General features: G+C 30.7%; 1 protein-coding gene across 3 annotated transcripts in view; it reads left to right on the forward strand.

Annotated features, from left to right (window-relative positions):
• LOC136972403 (WASH complex subunit 2-like) overlaps positions 1-21,595 on the forward strand; it is a 48,953-nt gene that overhangs the window by 24,680 nt on the left and 2,678 nt on the right. For 2 of the 3 annotated variants that reach the window (XM_067266995.1, XM_067266992.1), the window contains exons 10-20: positions 2,226-2,320; positions 6,945-7,020; positions 10,547-10,696; positions 13,341-13,462; positions 13,623-13,771; positions 15,664-15,745; positions 20,274-20,426; positions 20,520-20,645; positions 20,724-20,958; positions 21,367-21,410; positions 21,482-21,568. In XM_067266995.1, the coding sequence (XP_067123096.1) occupies positions 2,226-2,320; positions 6,945-7,020; positions 10,547-10,696; positions 13,341-13,462; positions 13,623-13,771; positions 15,664-15,745; positions 20,274-20,426; positions 20,520-20,645; positions 20,724-20,958; positions 21,367-21,410; positions 21,482-21,568 (1,319 nt within the window). The remainder of the gene's footprint in view (positions 1-2,225; positions 2,321-6,944; positions 7,021-10,546; positions 10,697-13,340; positions 13,463-13,622; positions 13,772-15,663; positions 15,746-20,273; positions 20,427-20,519; positions 20,646-20,723; positions 20,959-21,366; positions 21,411-21,481; positions 21,569-21,595) is intronic. The other variant, XM_067266993.1, reaches the window with a different exon arrangement.

Consider the following 21,595-nt stretch of genomic DNA (forward strand, 5'->3'; position numbering starts at 1 on the left):
GGTACCACTTTATATGTATTTTTTTTTATCGTTCAATGAAATTCAATGACAGTTGTAAGAATGATGCATAAGACCAAAAAGCAATTACTATGTTGAAGTGTACTGCTAACTCAAATAACTTCTTGTTTAAAAATAGTTATAAAAAACAAATAATGCATTTCATTCATTAATTTTAAAATGTTTTAAAAGATTTACAGATCCCTAGAATTTCAATTGCAGAGCTTTAGAGCTCTGCAGAACCCACACATTTTCCAAAGTACAGTAAGACCCTGCTTAACGCTGTTTCGGTATTACGCGGTAGTATTGAAATTCCCCGAGATTGCACGCAGTGTTGGGATCAAGGCGTAATATCAAATTTTAAAGCTTATTATCTGCGGCAGACATTCCAACAACTAATTGATAAAACAGATGGAGCAGATAAACAATCCATTAGAGATTTTTGGAAAAACTAGAATATCATGGATGCTGTAGACAACATCAATCTTTCCTGGAATGAGGTGACCGAGAAATGTTTGAAAGGAGTATGGAAGAATGTATGGCCGGAGCTAAGCAAGGATGTTGACACAAGAGAATCCATTGTTGATGTCGACGAAATTGTCAAGCTAGCTAATGAAACAGGGTTGGATAATATAAATGCGCAGAATATTGAAGAATTATTGCAAGTTACAACTGGAGAAAGTTTTTCCAACGACGATCTAAAAGAATTAGTAGAACAACAGGTGCATGAAGATGACAAAATTAGCGTTTCTGAAGATGAGGAACAAAAGGAACTTTCAACAGATTTTCTAAAAAAAAGTTTAGCCACTATAACGGAAATTATGGATCAGTTTATACAAAATGATTTCAATTTTGATAGAAGTTCAAAGGCAAGACGAAGTGTCATGGATGCGATGTCTTGCTATCGACAACTGCTTGCTGAACGAAACAGGAAAAGGCAAACGACGTTAGATGACTTCTTCACAAAGAAACAAAAGATGTCAAATGAGGAAGAACCTTCCTCATCACAAACATAACTTCTTTACTCAAACTTTTTTTTATTTTCATGAATGTTTTATGAATAAATTTCGATATTAGCAATAAATAAGTCTATAATTAATGTAATAAAAAAGTATTTAACAATAAATGTTACAAAATAAAACAAAAAAAAACTGATAAATTTTCTTATTCTCTGTTCTGTTTCACGTATCCCCCTTATTTACATGTTAAGATGACCCTGTTTAACGCTGTTTCGTTTAGCGCTCCGTCATCTAGGAACGCATCCCCCGCGTTAAGCAAGGTCTTACTGTATTATAACACTTATCTGACTAATACACAGTAAAGTAACTTTTGCCAATTCAAAAGGTTTGCAAGATGTCAATTTTTAAAATTTTCTGTTTTGATTATATATTGAGTTCATAAAATCTAATTATGAGCAAGCATAGTCGAATGAGTAAGATGGCTGATTGGTGAGTTCGACATCATAGCTTCTTGTCTCTCTTCTTTCAAATTTTTTTGTAAAGCAAGCTTTTCCTATAATTCATAGTTATGTAAATTATTATATATATTAGGCCAAACCTTATCATTTTATATAGTCACTTGATAGGATGCAATTAAAATTCACTCATTTCTTTTGCACCAACTGAGAGCACCATTTTTCCTTCCAATGATAATATATGTCTGTTTAACTTGTATTTTCTCAAAGTACATACTAATATAACAAAGATATTTATAATTTTTATTTAATAATTGATGCTATTATCATTAGTAAATACATTTGTCAATTATATTTGACTAAGCTATCATGTATCTTTAAATTACATTAAGCTTCTTTGGAAAAATATCTCAATAGTATTGAAGTATTTTATCATTTCATAGGCATAGTTTTTTTTTACACAATTTTTACATATTCAGATATGATGGTAATATGCTAGAATTTCTTTGTAATCTTTTGTTTATTCTCTTTTGAATGATAATGTTATAATAATATAATTATTGAATTATATTATATTTTAAATATAATTATACTTGTGCACAAAAATTATAGCATATCTTATGGTCAGAACAAAAGATTTGTTAACATAAGATGTGATAAATTTGTTTCTAGAAGTAGGTTTTCTTTAAATATGTTGTAATGTTATAAATATATTAGTAAATAATTAAATTTAAATGTACATAAATTATTTTAAAAGTATTAAATATATAATTTAATACAAATCACACTAAAATTTTTATGTAAATTATTCCAGATGATATGTTTAGTGTGAATAAAAGTGAAGATGTATCATATAGAAAACCCTCTACTCCTAGCAAAAGTAATCTGTTTGATAGTGACACTTTTGAGGTACTGTTTTATAACAAATAAAAAAAAAATTAAGAAATTTATTTATATTATATCTATATTTTACTTTTTATTTTTATGACAGAATTTTACAAAGTGTCATCATTAAAATAAATTATTATTATTATTATTATTATTATTTGATGGTATTTTCATTTCAGCCGATCACAAAATGTCAAATTATTTTGAAGTTAAAATATTTATTTTAAATATGTTAACATTTTATTCAGTTAAATTGCATAGATTCCATTTGTTATTTTTCATTAATAGAAAGAAGCATTTTCTTCAATAAGAAAATTTAATTTCAAAAGTAATTTACATAAATTAATCTTGCATATTATTATTATATTATTTTCTGAAAAAGAAAATTGACAAATGTAATGTGTAATAATGAATTCTATTCATATAAGTGGACACACTAATTGTTCTAATTAAAAAACATGAAATTTTATCACATTAGAAAGAACATATTAATTTCATTATAAATGCTTACATTGGTACCAGCAGAGATAACTAGTGTTACCTGGATTATAAAGAAACCATACTTATAATATGGATTGCTTTCAATTAACAATGACAAAAGAATTGACTAAATATGGTTTACATTCTTTGCTTATGCATGAGTCAAAGACACTCAGAAATACATTGCTAATCATTCTTAGTTATATAAATTTGAGCATATTGACGTGTTCAATAGCAATGCTAAGAGCATTTTTAGTAGGGAGCATAAATAAAAAGATTATGTACTTCAACTCTGCAAATTGGTAAAATTGCTTACAAGTGAAAGGACAATTGTGTATAATCTGTAGTTCCACTTTAATCAGCTCTGGATGGCTCCCTCCAAAGATATTAGAGACTGGGATAATACTTAGTAAAAAAACCCTATGGCTTTATTTATGTTTGGAACACTTTCCTTAGAAATTTCAGAAAAAAAATACAGCCAGTTATCAATCACTTCCTTGATAATATAAACACCAATAAAACACCCCTATACTCACAAAATTTCTCTTACAGCTCATCAAGGTTAATAAATTCTTGCAATTTTAATATATATCAACAGCATTGTCAAAGCTAGACTATTCTAGTTGTGATTACAATGTAATTATAATGTTCTGAGAGTTTTAAAATAAAATCTTAAAATAATGTGCATGGATATGAGAGAGAGGAAGAAGGAAGAAATAATCTTACAAGCAAATGAAAAACATAAGCTGTAAAATGTATAAAAAAACATAAAGCTTACAGAAAATAACACCCGACAACCCTATTACTGTGTTGATACTCTGAAGATGAGCTGGAAATCCCGAAAGTATTAGGGTTAAACTGAATTTTTTTTTTATTGATTTTCAAATGCAGATTTATTTCTCCAAATTTCTAGAAACAAAGTTATGTGGATATTATTGTTATGCATTTAATTAATAATAATTGATTAAAAAAAAGTGAGAACAAAAACATTTTGTCATTTGGTAGCCATTTTGTATTTTTGCATCTAGTGCATGTTAGGCAATTTTGTTTTATTTCACTCATAATTATATGTTTTTGACAATAGACTGACTTTTAAACTTTATGTTGATAAGATTGTAAAATCCTTCTCAATTCATTGGGGAATACTATAGCAATTCTGTCATTCATTCTCTTCTAAAATTAGAGCTATCTTTATAAACTTTTAACCTATAATAGATTACTGTTTACCAATTTGGTCTATTGCTGCTTTTTCCCTACTTAACAAAGTAAATAAAGAAATTATGAAAGTTTACTTTTTATGAAACAAATTTAATAATCTGCTTGTTACTGATATTACTCATAACTTTGACATTGCTAGAGTCTGACTTGGTCTTTTCCCTTTAAAGGAAAGAATTAAATACTTTGATAGCATCTTAGGTTTTAGATTTTACAATGGAATAGTAAATAAATACTGGCTAAAATTAAAAGTTTCCACCAAACAAGAAGGAACACATCATGTTTATTCACTCTCTTCCATTGTTTATCTATAACACACAACTTTTTTTTTAATTGGTGAGCAGATCTTATGTCCATGGTAGAATATCACCTTCATTTTAATTTTGAACAATATAAGCGTGTTTGTCATCATTTTTTATATAATCTATAATTTAATAATTGTTGTTTTAACATTATATCATTTTATTCTTTTTACTTTTATGTGTGTATTTTATCTTTTATATGTTACATACACACATATATGTTAGTTTTTATATATTTACAGTAAGACCCCACTTAATGCTGCCTTGCTCAAAGCTGATTCAATATAATGCGGTCTGCTTGAACCAATCAGAAAAAGGTGTACTTTCTTTAAATCTATGTTTTTTTGGTGCAATTTTGGAAAAAAATATAACATTGTGGATGCCATAGGAAATATCACCTTCGCTTGGCAAGAATTAACTGATAAATGCATGAACGGAGTGTGAAAAAAGTTATGGCTGAAGGTATCTAAGAATTCTCAATGAGAAGAGCCTATTGCTGTATCGTTAGGTTGACCAAACTCAACCTAATTGATACAGCAGGACTAGGAGATGTAGACGAGCAGGATATTGAGGAGTTACTGCAGGTTTCTGGTGAGAGCATTACCAACAATGACCTTCAAACACTGGCAGAACAAGGAATTCATGTAGAACTGGTAAATAGAAATTCTGAAAACAAAGAACCCAAAAAATTTCTCTACAGATTTCCTCAGTAAAAGTTTGGTAACGATAACCAAAATCGTTGATCAAATTGTAGCAAATGATCCAGATTTTGAAAGGAATGCAAAAAAAAAATGAGGTGGTTTGGATACGATCTTCTGCTACCAACATTTGCTTAAGGAAAGAAAAAAGCGACAAATGAAATGTCACAACTTTATTGCAAAAAAAAAACAAGAATTTCAGAAAAGTCAGGATCTTTGTCACAAAAAATTGAACTTTACATTTCTGTGTGCATATGTTTGTTATTTAACATATATTATTATACAAATTAATATAAAAATAACTTTAAGTAAAATTTGTTTATTTTTAAAGTATATATTTTTTAAAAAGATTTTTTGGTATTAGGGGTAGAAATCTATTGTCACTTGACATTTTCTACTATATGTGTAATAAATAAAATAAATGTACAGTGATCTACTAACAGAAAGAAATGGAATGTTTGAGATTATATCATAATTGCAAACTGCTAAATTGCATATTAGATTGAAACATTATTTATATTTTCAGTTAATGTTACCTATGGTAGCGAAGACGGCAATGGGGAAATTTTTTTTACCCTACATTCTAGACGGCGACAGGGAATTTTTTTCTGCCCTACATTCTAGATGGTGACGGAGAATTTTTTTCTACCATACATTTAGACGACGACAGGGAGATTATTTCTACCTACAGTCGATGTGGCCGCGTTTCCAGTCTCCATCACAAAAAAAATAATAATAATAATAATACTAAAAAATACAAAAAAGGGGGGTAACTTACTTTGTTACTGAGCATTTTCCCTTTTTCCACGTTTCCCGTCGACTGAACTTGACTCTCCGGTTCGTGATGAGGCTCTTTTCTTTTTCCCCTTTTGTTTTAACACTTTTTTTCCCACTTGTATTTAAGTTTACATATCACTGTTTCATCTATTTCCACCTTTTTGCCAACACCTCCTATTTTAAACGATGTCAGATTATGTGAGGACACTGACATAATGAAACATATGTGGTTCGACCAGTCTGTATGGCTGCCTTTTTAGAAATACCCAAGGAAATTGCAGAATTACTCGTCGTGCACTCTAAACCAATATAATGCCATATGAATGTCAAAATATTCGCCCATGACATATCGCCACATTTCCCTTTGAACGTTCCTTCGAAAGCCGAACTATTCCGCCAGCATTTTCGGCAACGCATCACGCATGATTTCCGGTCGCTGTGATAACTCTATTTGCATGTTTGGCCACATTTCTGGCGAACTTCCTCAGTGTGTTGGAGGCCCAGTTTTATGGAAAATTTCAGTCTGCCATCAATTCTTTTGTCTAATCCTAGTTCAGAAGACTCTGCTTCGATTAACTGATAAAAACGTCACCCAGTACACTATTTCCAAAATTCGTTCAATTTTAAATCGCAATTTGACATGACTAACTTGTGAAATAGCTATCCAAAAATTGCAAAAATAGCTTGGCCAATTTTCCAATAAATAAATTTCAATCGCTTAAATTCACAAGGAAAATTATTATTATTATTATTAATTACCTTATAATAGAAAAATTCCAAAAGTATCCAAATGTCAAAATAATTTTTTTTCGCACGACAACACGCCTACTCTACTTTCAGGGAAAAAAAATTTGCATAATTGCCAATCAATTACGTCAAAGCGCCCTCTACGGATTTTATTACTTGATAATGAAATCCTCGTTTGAGATTATCGGAGGAGATTCAAACTCTTCCGATAATCTCACATTTCCGTTTTGAGGTTACAGGAAACGTGTGCCCATGTCGATGTAGGGTAGAAAAAAAATTCCCCATTGCCGTCTAAGAATGTAGGGAAAAATAATTTCCCCATCACAGTCTAGAATTTCCCTGTCACCATCTTCGCTACCATAGGTAACATTAACCATATTTTCTTCATTATGTAAAGTTCAACTTATAGGATTTAATATTTTATAGGATCCTTTTGGTGGCATAGCTGTTGAAGAAGAAAAGCCAAAATTTAATCCTGAAGAAAGTAAGAATGTATCTGAAGGTAAGATCTAAAAGCACTGCAGTAACTTTAATTTACCTTATTAAAAAAAATAGAATTTCCAGAATTAAATCTTTTGTTAAAGCCAAATGATTGCCAAATTAAATTGGGCTATATTACTACTACTATTATTGATTAAATGCTAAGTAACTTGGCACTAGAGGTAGGTATTTTGTTCCATCTCTCACTAAAGTTAATAATTATAATTAAATTAAAATTTTAATAATTAATTTAGAAGGTTTTGGAAGGAAATAATCAGCTCAAAGCAGGACTCAAACCCACAACTTCAACTTACTTTGCTGTTATGTTGCCAGTTACACTACCAGGACTTTCATTGATCTTTGCTTCCAGAACTTATTAATTTAGATATACCTCACTCATATACTCACTTATGGAGTTGTGGGTTTAAGTCCCACTTCAGGCCAATTCTTTTCTTCCAGAATCTTCTAAATTAATTATTAAAATATTAATTTCAGTATAATTATTAAATTTAGCAAGAGATGGTACCTAATACCTTCCTCTCGTACTAAATTACATAGCATTTAATTAATAATAGTAGTAGTAATATAGCATGATATGAGGGTTACTCTGAAAATTTTTCAATACAAGAAAATCATCTGTGATGAATTTAAGTGTTTATTTTTTGAATAATAAACTTCATATGACACATTATGCATAAACAAATTTCATCGATCTCTCTTAATCTAATTGAGACAGATTCCCTTTCTAATAGTAACAATGGAACTTTCTAGAGAAGCACTTTGTACAATGATTTACTATATCATTTAGTCTATCACAAAAATTACTGTTATAAATGATTGAAATTGGCTTTTGAGGATATTCTTTACTGTTGTGTTCAGATAGTACAAAAAAATTTCAGCAGTGTCATACTTTTGTGATGAACCACGTGAAGGGCAACCCTGAACAGCAGTGACTCCTAAAAATGCAGAAAACCAAAGATGTACCTATGAAATTATACAGGAGAGACTATGGATTGGACCTTCTGCAGTTGCAGACATTCTTCATAAGAAGTTACGGTTAAAAAAAAATAGTAGTATCTCAATGAGTTGAAAGATTTTGAAAAGTCAGAGCATGTCAGAATCTCTACCAGTAAGTAAACTGAAAATGATGAACCAAGCTGGACACCAGATTATTTCCAAGATTGTCACAGGTGTGAGGCATACAGTCAAGATCATTTCAAAGTTGACAACTGAAAAAATTGTTTTTCTTTAACATTTTAAGGAAAAAAAATGCATTTCTAATCTGTTACCTACTCTGCATATTACTATAGTCTTGTTAATTGGCATAAAATAATAGATAACTGATTAGTTTGTTTCACAATAAACAATTGAAGAGCGACAAGTGAAATATTGTATCAATTGAAAGTTGACAACAAAGAAAACATTGTAAATATAGTAAGAAATTAATTTCAAATTGGTTATAACACAAAATTTAATTCCAGAGTTGTCAATTAAATAGTTTTTTAGTATCAATAAGAAGTATGTTAAAGAAGAGAGAATTGAGTCTTGAAGGAGGAGTACAGATTGTACATGAGCAGAAAAAATGGTGATTCTCCTTCTATTATTGCAAAAAAGCATCAAATATCACAAGGAGTTGAAAAAATTGTGGTCAGATATTTAAATAACAATACAGTGAGAAATTTACCAGAGGGACACTGGCCTAAGGTCACAACATCAAGAGAAAATGCCACAATTTTCCATGAAACCACCAAAAACTCTTTTATAACAGCTAAAGAAATAAAAGAAGAGCTTGTGCTTGAAGCCAGTGTTTCAACTATTAAGAGAAGCATAAATAAAAAAGTTTTGATGGAAGAGTGGTTCATAATAAAACCTATGGTTTCAGCAGTTAATCAGAAGAAAAGATTAGCTTTTGCCAAAAAATTTGTGGACAAGTCCCTAGAGTTTTGGAAGCATGTTATTTGGAGTGATGAGTTAAAACAAGAGTTGCAGCATGCTAAAAGAAGGAAATTTGTTTGGAGAAATAAAAATCAAGCATTTGATAAAAATAAAACTGTGGGAACAATAAAACACTTGCCTTTTATAATGGTTTGGTGGTGATTTTTGGGGTTTGAAATGGGCAATATTGTTCAAATTCACAATCGCATGAAAGCAGTAGATTACAAACAGATACTTAAAGACAATTTAATGGCATCAGCAAGGAAAATGGGGATTTAGTTTTTCAACAAGACAATGATCCCAAACATACAGTATTGCTTCTCAGAAAATATTTCAATGAAACTGATATCAAAGTTCTTGAATGACCACTGCAGTCACCAGACTTAAATTTAATAGAAAATCTGTGGGACAAATTAGTCTGCTGTATTCCTCTTAGCCATAGAAAATCTTTATCGTTGTACAAAGAAGAATTATTTAAGTTTTGGTCAGAAATTGGGCAGGATATCATTTGTAAATTAATTAACAGTATACAAAGTCGACTTCTTCATGTAATTCAGGTCAAAGGTCATCCAACAAAGTTTTGATTTGACACACACTGAATGTTTTAATTCTTCATCCAAAAACCTAATAACCGGTGGTTTTTGGATGAAGAATTATTTACAATCCGGTGTTTTAGTAGGTGTTTATTAGTATCTGAATGTTTTATTTCATGTCAACTTTGAAACGGTTTTACCATACAACACAAATTTACAATTTGTAAAACATACATAATATTTTTTTCAAAATTTTTTGATGTATTTAATAAAAACTTAACCTTAATTTTACCTTTAAGACTTAATTTAATTTTTACATATTGATAAGAAGATGATAAACTCAGTTCAAAAAACAGGCTATGTGAACTTTGAAATGATCTTGACTGTACATGCCATTTTATGACTGTCTCACATGTCAAGAAAATCTGGTATGGATCCATAAAGATGATCCAGTTCCAACAACTGTGAAAAGGCAAAGAGCAATAAAAAAAAGTCATATTTGCTGTTTTTGTCAATAGTACTGGTCTGGCAAAAGCAATTAAGCTTGAACAGAAGACTAACGGCTAATTGGTACACTTCAGTTTATCTTTCTCGAGTCCTGGAATTACTGAAAATTTGAAGTCAAATTTTGCATCATGATAATCCTTCATCACACACTGCTAAGAAGGCTGTTGATTTTCTTCAAGCTATAAGAATCATTCAACATCAACCATATTCACCAGATATGGTGTTGTGTGACTTCTGGCTATTTTTTAATTTAAAAAAACATTTGATGAGTTACAAATTTAACACAAAGGATGAAATTGAAGCTTCCTTAACAGAGTATTTCGATAGCATTCCAGAAAATGAGTGGCATCATACTTTTGGTCTTTGGAAGGAGCAACTACAAGAGTGCATTTTGGCCAGAGGAGAGTGCTTTGAACATAAATAAAAAATATTTGTTTCAGGCCTTATAGTATTCCTGTATTGCAAAACTTTCAGAGTCCCCCCCATATAATTCAGCAATTGTTTGGCTTTAATATATAACTATTGGGTTTGGATGTTTATGTTTGTAAAATCTTTTTATTATTATTAACGTTTTTGCAGAAAAACCTCAAGTAAAAGAGAAAAAAGTGGATGATTTTAAAGCTAAACAAAACCTGATTGCTCGTGATTTGGGAGGATTGTTTCAATCTGAGGATGATGATGATTTATTTTCTCCAAAGAAAATTTTAGAAAAACAAAGAAAGAGTAAGATTATGCTTAAAATTTACATTATTTTTACGATTGTTTTATTTCAAGTATAATAAATTTTTTATATGTTTTTTATAAAATGAAATAACAAAATTATTAGTAATGTTGATAGAAAAAAAATACTTGTACAGTTTTTCGAAAAGAAAAAAAAAATTAAGATGTTTCATGTAAGATATTTAGTGAACAAATTAGTCTTAATTCACTTTGTCTGCTATTATCAGATGACAATCATACAATATTGCTAGATTTTCGAGTTCTAATATGGCTAATTACTTATAAAGATAGATAATTTGGACTAAAGGTAGGTGGTTAATCTGCCATTTGTTAGATTTAATAATTAGAAATAAATAAAAAATTTAGAATTATTTTGGAAGAAAGGATCAATCTACAGCGGGACTTGAACATAAAATGTTTGCTTTCTGTGCAGATGCATTTCCAATTCAGCTACATGGACATCCATCTAACCTTTGCTTCCAGACAAATTAATTTAGAAGATAAAAGGTCACACATTTTGCTGAGTGGAGACATGTGCCTATGGCATTCAGCAAACTTAAACTTTTCTCTTGTCAAGATGTATGTGTATATTGTGTATACACACACCACACACACACACACACACACACACCACCACACACACACACACACCAGTGCCACATTAAGCCTCTAGTGGGTCCTAGACAAACTTTCAATTGGGACCCTATTTAAATAAGTTGCTTCTAAAGAAATCTTAAATAATTTCACTTGAAATTTTTATTAATAATAGAGAATACAAACATTAATACAATAATAATTATATAATATGAGTTTATGGTATAATGAAAAATATATAAAAATATATATAATTAGTCATTAATCAGTCTTTAAAAAAATATAAATTTTCAATTTTCAGATTTTCATTTTAGAAAATTGATCAATATCTTTGCAGTCTAGCTGTTTGAGAGTATCTTTTTCTATAGCAAGCATTGCTAAAGACCTTAGCCATTCTTGTCCTATTGAATTTCTTAAATATCAATAATTTTTTTAATTGTTTTAAAACAAAGATTCTGTACTGAAGCCAGGCCCTCCAAATTACAGGTCCTAGACATTTGTCTTATTTGTTTATTGGTTAATCCAGCATATATATACAAATCCAAGTGCAGCATATAGTGTTAGTAACTTTTATTTATTTTGTAATTATTAAACTTAATATAAAATGATGGCTTTGTTTAGTCCAAATTACATATCTTTATAAATAATTAGCTATATTATAGCCCAAATAAAACTTTATCAGTATTGTATGATTATTACTGTGTCAGGCTTGGTTTTATATATAATTAGCTATTATCTGATTCTTAAAAATGAATCATAAGATTTTAAATTTAAAATGTGTCAGTTTTTGAACAAGTTAATAATGAACAAATGTAAATATGTATACTGTGCAAGTATGTGGAGTCTGAAATCTGTTGAATCAATCAGTAATGGTAATTGTAAAGCTGATAGGGAATTAATTGTGAATTTCCACAGAAAAAAAAAAAGATTTTTAGAGCAATAATTAACTACATATTAATTGAAAGAGGGGTTTTAGTTTGTCCAACTTAGTTTTAGGTAAACGGTTGGGGCTAAAAATACTATTCAGATATCAAATTAAAGCTTGTGTTGTAAATAATGCTGCCAAAGAAAGGTTTGAGAAAGGTGCAATGGTTCAGGTGTTGTGATAGCAAAAATACAATGTTAAATCTAATGGAAGGCAAGTGACAAACATGTTGGCACTTGCATGCCATCTAACAATTTAGTTTTTCTTAACCATTAATCTGTTGCTCACCACAATTGAATTCCTGCTTTGTTTGCTAATTATGTATTAAGACATTTTTGCATTATTTTTTTTCAATAAATTTGTTTTAACAATATTGACACAATACTATCTACTAATTTTTAGTACCAGTTTTGTTTTTATTTTACTATTATTTCATGATGAGAACAAAATGTGATTCTAACCAACTAATTTGTTACTTAAGGCTGATTGATGGCTTTCTTGACAAATTTTCCATCTGAAAAAAGAATAAACTTGAACATATGACCATTGGTAGGTTAAGAGTTTTATAACAGCCATTGAGATTGCCATGATGCAGACTGACACTATACTCATCAGTAATCCAAAAACCCCATCAGTTAAAGTTGGTAGACCTTAAAAATGCTCAATTGCCTTTCAGAACAAAATTGAAAGAAGCCATTGAGAGAGATGGCTATTGGGAGAAGCCCTATTGTACTAGAGAATAGGTAGATGTGAATCACCTGCAAATAGTTCTTCCATAAAAAAGTTATCAACAGAAAATTTGTTGATACCCACTCATTCTCCAACTAGTAGAAGAGTGTTTGTTGATTGTATATTCAGAAACAGTAGAACTAAAATTTTATTTATTACTGTTCTTGTAAATAAAATGCTTTAAACACATTTTTAATGTTTTTCTGTTAATTGTAAATGGTTACGTAAGTGTCTAGCAATCATCTAGGTCCACTTGGGGTGGAGCATAAATTTATATGAAAGTTTGCATTATGCAGTACCTGAGGATATGCAGCTCTCAAGTAAAACAAGACTCTATTGTATTAAATATTAATATATTTTTATCTATGTCATAAATGCTAACTCTATTTATTTTTATAGATACAAAAACAGAAAGAACTAAAACAATATCACTCTTTGACGATGAGAGTGAAGAGAGATTATTTTCAGATCCTTCTCCAGTATCTGCATCACCAGAAAAAAGTGATTTATTTAAAGAAAAAGTATTAAAACAAGTTTTATTTACAGTTTCTCTAATATAAATTATATTTAAATTGGGTGAATTATTAATGATAATTGTGTTTTAAATTAGCTTATTTAACAATATTCAATAAGTGAATACTTATTAGATTAATTATTTCATTAATAAATTTTCTTGTACAGGAAATATTTGACAAGCCACAAATTATAGAAAAACAAGTATCTATGGAAGAAGAACCTGTGGAGAAACCAAAACAAGAAAAAATAAAAGCAAATAGTTTATTTTTAGATGATTCTGAAGATGATCTTTTTGGCGTTACAGAAAAAGAAAAGTATTGTATCATACTTTACATTAATTAATCTATATTATGCAGTAATATCTACATCAGATAAAATTTTTATTTGTAAAATATTTTATAAATTTGAAAAAAGTCCAGTTTTTGAAAGACCGTTTTAGTACTTGGATAATTTTTATTATAAAGTTGGATTCTGAAGTTATTGATAAAATTGTTTAACAACTGTTTTATCAATAACTTCAAATTCATTAATAATTAGTAAAAATTTGAAAAGGTATATTTCCAGCATTATCTTTTATATTACCAGAATAAATTGTTTTTAAATGTTTCAGGGTCAATTTAAAAAATCTATATATAACTAAGAAAAATGAAGTAATCCTAAAAACGCAATTATTACTTTAGTTTCCTGTGAAGATTATATATTCATATTGCATATGTAGTATATGAGGGTCATCCAGGAAGAAACAACCGTTTGGCTTTAATAAATTAAAGAAATATATTTTATTAACAAAAACATGTCACTTAAAAAAGTTGAAACTTACTTTATTTCTCTACATAATCACCATCGTTATTTAAAAGCATTTGTCATATCTGTCCACGAGCTTTAGAATTCCTGTGTTGCAGTCTGCTGCCACCAGTCCATTAAGCCAGTTGTTCACTGCATTTTTTACCATGTCATCACTTCCAAAACGTTTCCTGTCCAGGGACTCTTTGAGCTTTGTGAAAAGGTGAAAATCGCAAGGAGCAAGGTCTGGACTGTAGGGGGGATGATCACAAATTTCCCATCCAAATCAATCCAGCAAGCCTGTGCTTGCAGCAGCAGTGTGAGGGCAGGCATTGTCACAAAGAAGCACAATACCGTGAGAAAGCATTCCACACCTATGATTTTGGATTGCTCGCTATAGTGTACTTAGTGTGTCACAATATCGATCTGCATTGATTGTAGTGCCTTTTGGCATGAAATCCACCAAGAAAATGCCCTTACAATCCCAAAAAACTGTTACCATGAGTTTTCATGTTGACAGAGTTTGTTTGAATTTTTGCAGTTTTTTGGGTGATGAGGGATGATGCTACTCAAGTGATTGGCACTTGGTCTCTGGGGTGACTTGAGACACTCATGTCTCATCACCAGTAACAATTTGATCAAGAAAGGCATGTCCATCTGTGTAATACCATGTCAAAAATGTCAGTGCTACACCATTCTTTGTGTTCTGTGCTGGTCGCTCAATTGCTGAGGAACCCATCATGCACAAATTTTGCTATAGCCAAGATGTTTGGACACAATTTCACCTAGCAAAGAATGAGAAATATTTTGAAAAGAAACATGTAACTCATCCAGGGTTATGCATCTGTCTTGCACAATTTTGTTCTTCACTTGATTCATCAAATCATCTGTGGTGAGTGACAGACATCCGGGTTGAGTTTCATCATGTGCATTTGTTTGTCCATTGTTGAACATTTCACACCACTTTCTCACATTTCTTTCATTCATTACTGTATCATTATACATTTCCGTTAGTTGATGGTAAATTTCTGTGGGTTTCAACTTCTGAGCATTCAAAAATTGAATAACGTTTCTAACCTCATAGTCATTGGGACTTTTGTATCACACAGTTCATTGTTAACAATCACAGAATGTACAATAATAACTTGTTTCAATTAGCACACACAACACAGAAAAGATGTTGAGGATGTTCGACCTTGGATGGAAGCCCAACATCAATCTGCGCAGTGGGAATGCACAATAGGTCGTTACTTCCTGGATTCCTATGTACATTTTTGATAGATACTGATGAAAAATCAGATTTGTATTTAAGATTATATTAATTAAAAAGTTAATTCATATTTTTATTAATACTTCTCAATAAATATTTTGCTGTTGTCATTTGTTGTTACAACAAATTTATATTTTTAACTTATTTTTATAGAAAAACATCTCCATTCGAATCACTTGATTCAGAAAATACAGCAACAAAATCAATTTTTACAAATCCATCTATTTCAAAAAAGGTAAGATGATTCATAAATAATATAGCATTTTGTAATGGAATACCATTTAATTTGATTTATAAAAATATATACAAATGTATAATATTGTTTAGCAAGATACATTAATGGGATGATCTAAATTTGTCGAGCAAGATTTATAACAGTTTATTATGGAATAGAAAGTAGCAAAGTAGAATATTAACATATCTCAAAATATTGAAGAATAAGTTTTAAGAGAATTATTTGTGGCTGGAAAATTCCCAAAATTGTTTTATGTGATTCATCAATGTTCATTTGATAATCTTTAACTTTTTTTTTTTTTTTAAAAAAAAGGATATAGTCAATAGAAAAATATTTTAAAGAGGTGGAAGGAAAGAGGAACCCACCACTTTACTCTATTCCTTGAATTACAAACATCATAGTGCTCAGAGAAAGCATAAGGAATTGAGAACACGGCACTGTTGCTTTGCAGAGAACCGGTCCCCGCAGGAGAGGAAATAATAGCAGGGCCTCTCAGGCTGTCAACAAGAGAAACCCCTGCAGGATTGGCACTTGGAATGTACTGTACATTCACTTCAACTGGGAAAGTTGGAAAACTTGGAAAACTTGAAGGAGATGGAGAGAGGGATGATTGACATTCTGGGATTAAGCAAGGTCAGATGGCCAGATGGAAGGGATTTTTGGAACAATGACTACAGAATTATTTATTCAGCATTGAAGAATGGACAAGCAGGAGTGGGATTCATCTTTAACAGGGAGTTTGGGAAGTTAGTTGAGGGAAGTTGGAGATACAATGAAAGGATTATTTTAGCTAAGATACAAGCAGAAACCAGAAATTTGACATTGATACAAGTCTATATGCCAACCACAAGCTACAAGGATGAAGACATGGAAGAAGTACCGTATTTTACGGACTATAAGACGCACCTGAATTTTTAAGCAATTTTTAAAAAAAAAATACCTATAAGACGCTACGGACTATAAGACGCACCTGAATTTTGGAGGCATTTTTTGAAGAAAAAAGTGCGTCTTATAGTCAGTAAAATACGGTATATGAGCAAATTGAAGAAGTTATAATGAAAATCCCAGTTAATGAAAATATGATCATTATGGGAGACTGAAACAGAATTATTGGAGAAGGCAAGAAAGACAATATTATTGGTAATTTTGGATTATGTAGAAGAAACACCAAGGGAACCAGACTAATAGAGTTTTGCAGAAGTCATGATCTCATTGTATCCAGACATCTTGTTCAAGCAGCCAAAGAGAAGAAGATATACTTGGCTAAACCAGGAGATACAAAACTGTTCCAAATTGATTACATCCTTATGCAACAGAAGTGCAGGAACCAAGTGAAATTGAGCAAGAGTTACCCCAGTGCGATATTGACTCAGATTTCTTTTTATGTGGTATTAATGAAGAGCCACCTACACCTTAAGAAGAACAAAATGGTAAAACCACAGAGAGGATGTATTTTTGTATGTTCCATCCTGGAACATACTAAAATTAAGAACTGACACCAATGCTCAGAAGGACTTCAATACATGAGTTGACAAAATGTTACATAAGGTAACAAACAATGACAAAGATACAAAAAGGGATAATATCAAAACTGAAATCATGAAAGTTGCAGATAAATGTATTGGTAAAGAAAGCAGAATAGTTTACAAACCATGGATTATGCAGAAATACTGGAAATGATAGAGCAGAGAAGGCTTTACAAAATAGTGTACAACCAGGAAAACTACAGAAGATACAGGAACTTAATTAATAGAGAAATGAAAAAAGGAAAATGAAAAAGGTGTACAGGCAGGTGAAGAGACAGTTTGGTGAGGGAAGGAAATATACAGGTACAATCATGAATAAACGGAAATATCCTAATCGAGAAAAAACAAATTACACAACGATGGAAGGAATACATTAAAGAACTTTACAAAGGAGACAAGTTGGACAAGACACTGATTGAAGAAGAGAAACTGGTTGATGCAAATGATTTGGGACCATCAATCTTAAAATGTGAATTCAGTAAGACACTGGAGGGAATGAAAAAGGGCAAGGCTCCAGGTGTAGACCAGATACCCACAGAACTTATAATGGTACTAGGAGAAAACATTAAAAACAACCTGTATAGACTCATCAACAAAATGTATATAACTAGCCAAGAGCCGAAAGATTTCGAAAAGGGCATAATGGTTCCAATTCCAAAGAAGAAAGGAGCACAGAAATGTGAGGATCATAGGACACTAAGTTTAGTCTCACACACACTGAAAATTGTGCAGAATTGAAGGCTAGGAAGAAAAGTAGAAGAGAACCTATTGGAAGACCAATTTGGTTTCAGATGAAACAAAGGTATATGAGAAGCTATACTAAGCCTGAGGATACTTGTTGAACAGCTTATTCGGATAAAAAGGTAGGCATTCATAGCATTTATAGACAGAGAAGACCTTTGATGTCGACTAGAACATAATGTTCAGATCACTGAGGAACCTGGATGTAGACTACAGGGATGGGCAAATACTATACCAGCTATACAAGAATCAAACTGTGGTTATAGGAAGAGAAGAAGAAGCAGCCAATAAAATGAAAGGAGTAAGACGGGGCTGTGGTCTATCACCACTATTGTTCAATGTCTACATAGAAGAGGCAATGAAAGAACTTTACGATACTAATAAAAAAGATATAAAAGTGAACAGAAAGTTGTACAGCACAATAAGATTTGCTGACAACATCACAATGATAGTGGAAGATGTAGACGACCTACAGATAGCTCTTGAAAATTTAAACAAACAATTTAAAAGATGATGTGGGATGAGAATAAATAGAAAAAAACAAAGATAATGAGATGTTCAAAAAAAAGGAATAAGGAGGAATGAATGTCTATTGGACAATGAAAAAATAGTAGTAGTCAATGAGTTCATGTACCTAGGAAGCATAATTACCTCAGACAGAAGGAGTGGAAGAGATGTTACAGTGAGAATAGCCTAAGCCAAACAGGCATTCTATAGAAAAACGACAGATATTAATACCAAAAAATATTTTTTGAAATTCTTTTGTCTGATGGCTTCTTTAATTTTTAAAAATTATTTTAAGATGTAGTTCGCTCCAACATGGACCATCATTAATTTTCTGTGATTTAGACAAAAGAATGGACGAAAGAATTACAAATCATAATTGTGAAATATCGTCACCAGGGGGAAGCTTTTTAAAATCTACATTCTCCAGTGCTTAATTTTTGTGGATAAAAAACTGAAACACTCCAAGAAGGTTAGATGGTGCCAGTGAAGACGTTTGTATATCACCTGTTTCTATTTTAAAAATTTATATTTTTAACTAGAAAATTTGTGTGTTTTTTAAAGGACTTTTTAGCGTTTTGGCGGCTAGTAGCCTGCAAAGAAAGGTCAGTTGCCAGGATTGTATTGTCTAAATCACAGAAAATTAATGGTGGTCCATGTTGGAGCAAACTACGTCTTAAAATAATTTTTAAAAATCAAAAAATATATCAATGTTAAGAAGTGATTCATTAAGAGTTTCATCTGGAGCATAGCATTGTATGGTCGAAGAGACGGACACTCCAGACAGCGGAGAAAAGAAAACTGGAGGCCTTTGAGATATGATGTTGACAAAGAATAATGCAAGTGTTGTGGATGGAGAGAGAGGGGAATGAGGAGGCAACAGAGAAGAGACAGATTTTGAGAACGATAGAGAAAAGGAGAAATGACATGTTTGGCTACCTAGTTTGACACTCAGAATAGATGAATGTTTAATTGGAAAGAAAGAAAGAGGGCAAAAGGGGATGTGGAAGACCCAGAGTGAAATATCTCAATGAGTTATCTGTTGGCAAGGCCTTTTCCATAATAAAACAGCTAGCTAAGCAAAGAGAGAAGCTATAATACTGTGCACATCAATGTTTGCTCACCAACCATTGGTTGAGGAGAGAGAGAGAATCTTTAACTGAGCTATGTGCAGTAATGCAGAATTCTTGCAAAGTCTAAGGTTATGTTACAATCCTGGACTTATTTCTACCAATTCTAACTCTTCTCATTTCTAGAATTCTAAATAATTTAGTTACTATATTTTCTGCATTCTGTGTCCTGATGTCAGTTTTTCTTCTGCTTCTTTGCTGCCATCAATACTCATTTATGAGGTAGTTGTATTTGCTGTGTATTTGTGTGCACACTAGCAAATACAACTGTCATATGTATAATAATGCATATATTATTTGAGTGAAACAAATATGCTACCATAACAATATTAGGAATCCACTTTTTTTAAATTGATTTAATCATTTTTGGTACAACTGGTCCCATCTTCTGAATCAAAACAGAATTTGTTCAGATTCTGATGATGGGACCAGTTGTCCCAAAAGCTTCATTAACATGTCAAAGCCCTATTGTAATTTTAAAAAGTAGTGTGTTAGTTTAGCTTGTTTTGACATTTTTATCCCACAGATTTTTTTAAATCAGTTTTGTTTACAGTTATTCCAATTTTAGTTCTTTATTTTGTGATTTGTTGAAATATGTAAGATTTGAAATTAACTTTTTCTGTAAAGCCTGAAGAAGTAGAAAAATCAAAACCTGAAAAAGAGGAAAAACCTGCCAGAAAACCAAGTCTATTTTCTTTCCTTGATGAAGACGACGAGGATGATGATTTATTTTCATTACCTACAAATGACAAAAAAAGTAAAACTGTGTCAAATACAGTGGTAAATAAATATTTTCCATCTTGATATTAACAATTAAAACAATATAACTAAAAAATTCATTTTATATTTATTTATTATATAAATTTTTATCAGAATAAACCAAGAAGTGGAAGTTCTCTTTTTGAAGATGATAGTCTGTTTGGGAAAGAGAGCAGTGATAGTCCAGAAGTTGATTTATTTGCTGTCACACCAAAATCTAATGTTAATATAAAAAAAGAGGTCTCTGATTACATTAAGTAATAGCTAAGATTGTTGTATGATAAATTAATAACTGATTCTCTCTTATAAAATTTCTAGATTCTTGATTCCCAGAGGAAACTCTCAGATACAGCAAGCAGTCCAAGTAATCCCCTTCCAAAAATTCCTGTTGGTGGAGTATCTTTGTTCAGTGGGGTTGATTTATTTGGAAAGGATGGAATCAAACCTAGTTCACCAGAAAAAGAACCCAAGAAGATTTCTCCAACAAAAGAAATAAAAACAACTCCAGAGAAGGAAATTAACTTAGATTTTGCAGATAAAGAAATCAAACTAGGTAACATTTCAAGAAAATATACTTAACCAATGACCAACAATTGCTAAATTGTTTTTATGAAATCAAAATTGAATTTTCTTTACAATGATAAATTATAGGATAAGAATTTACATAAAAGTTTATATTAAATCTGTATTATGCTTGAAAATTTATTTTGATCATATACAAGTTCCCTGGTATCAAATTTTAAGTATTGAAACTGTATAAATTATTCCATCATGTATTATTAAGATAATTATCAGTTCAAATTTTAATGTGTTACAATAATTAATAAAAGTCAGTTCAAGAATTATTGATAAAATAATTCTTTTTAACATTTATAATATACAAAGTTTTAAGAATTCATTACTTTAAATATTTTCATATCACTTATATTAATTCATTATGTCATTTTATTTTGTAACATAGATGAAAAATCAGAAGAAAACCAAAAATCTCCAATAATTCCAAAGGTAACAATCATTATTTTTGATTTTAAGAGTATTGAAAATGTTTTATTTCATATTTATCTTTTTATAAACAGAAAGACAAAACTAAAATTAAACAAGAACAAATATTGAGCTTTGATCAGCCAGTCAATACAAGTAATGTGCTTAGTTGTGTTGGAAAGGTAATTATTTATGAATAGAAGAGAACT

This window comes from Centruroides vittatus, unplaced genomic scaffold (assembly GCF_030686945.1).
Source record: "Centruroides vittatus isolate TY-2023 unplaced genomic scaffold, ASM3068694v2 contig_290, whole genome shotgun sequence".
Taxonomy (NCBI): domain Eukaryota; kingdom Metazoa; phylum Arthropoda; class Arachnida; order Scorpiones; family Buthidae; genus Centruroides; species Centruroides vittatus.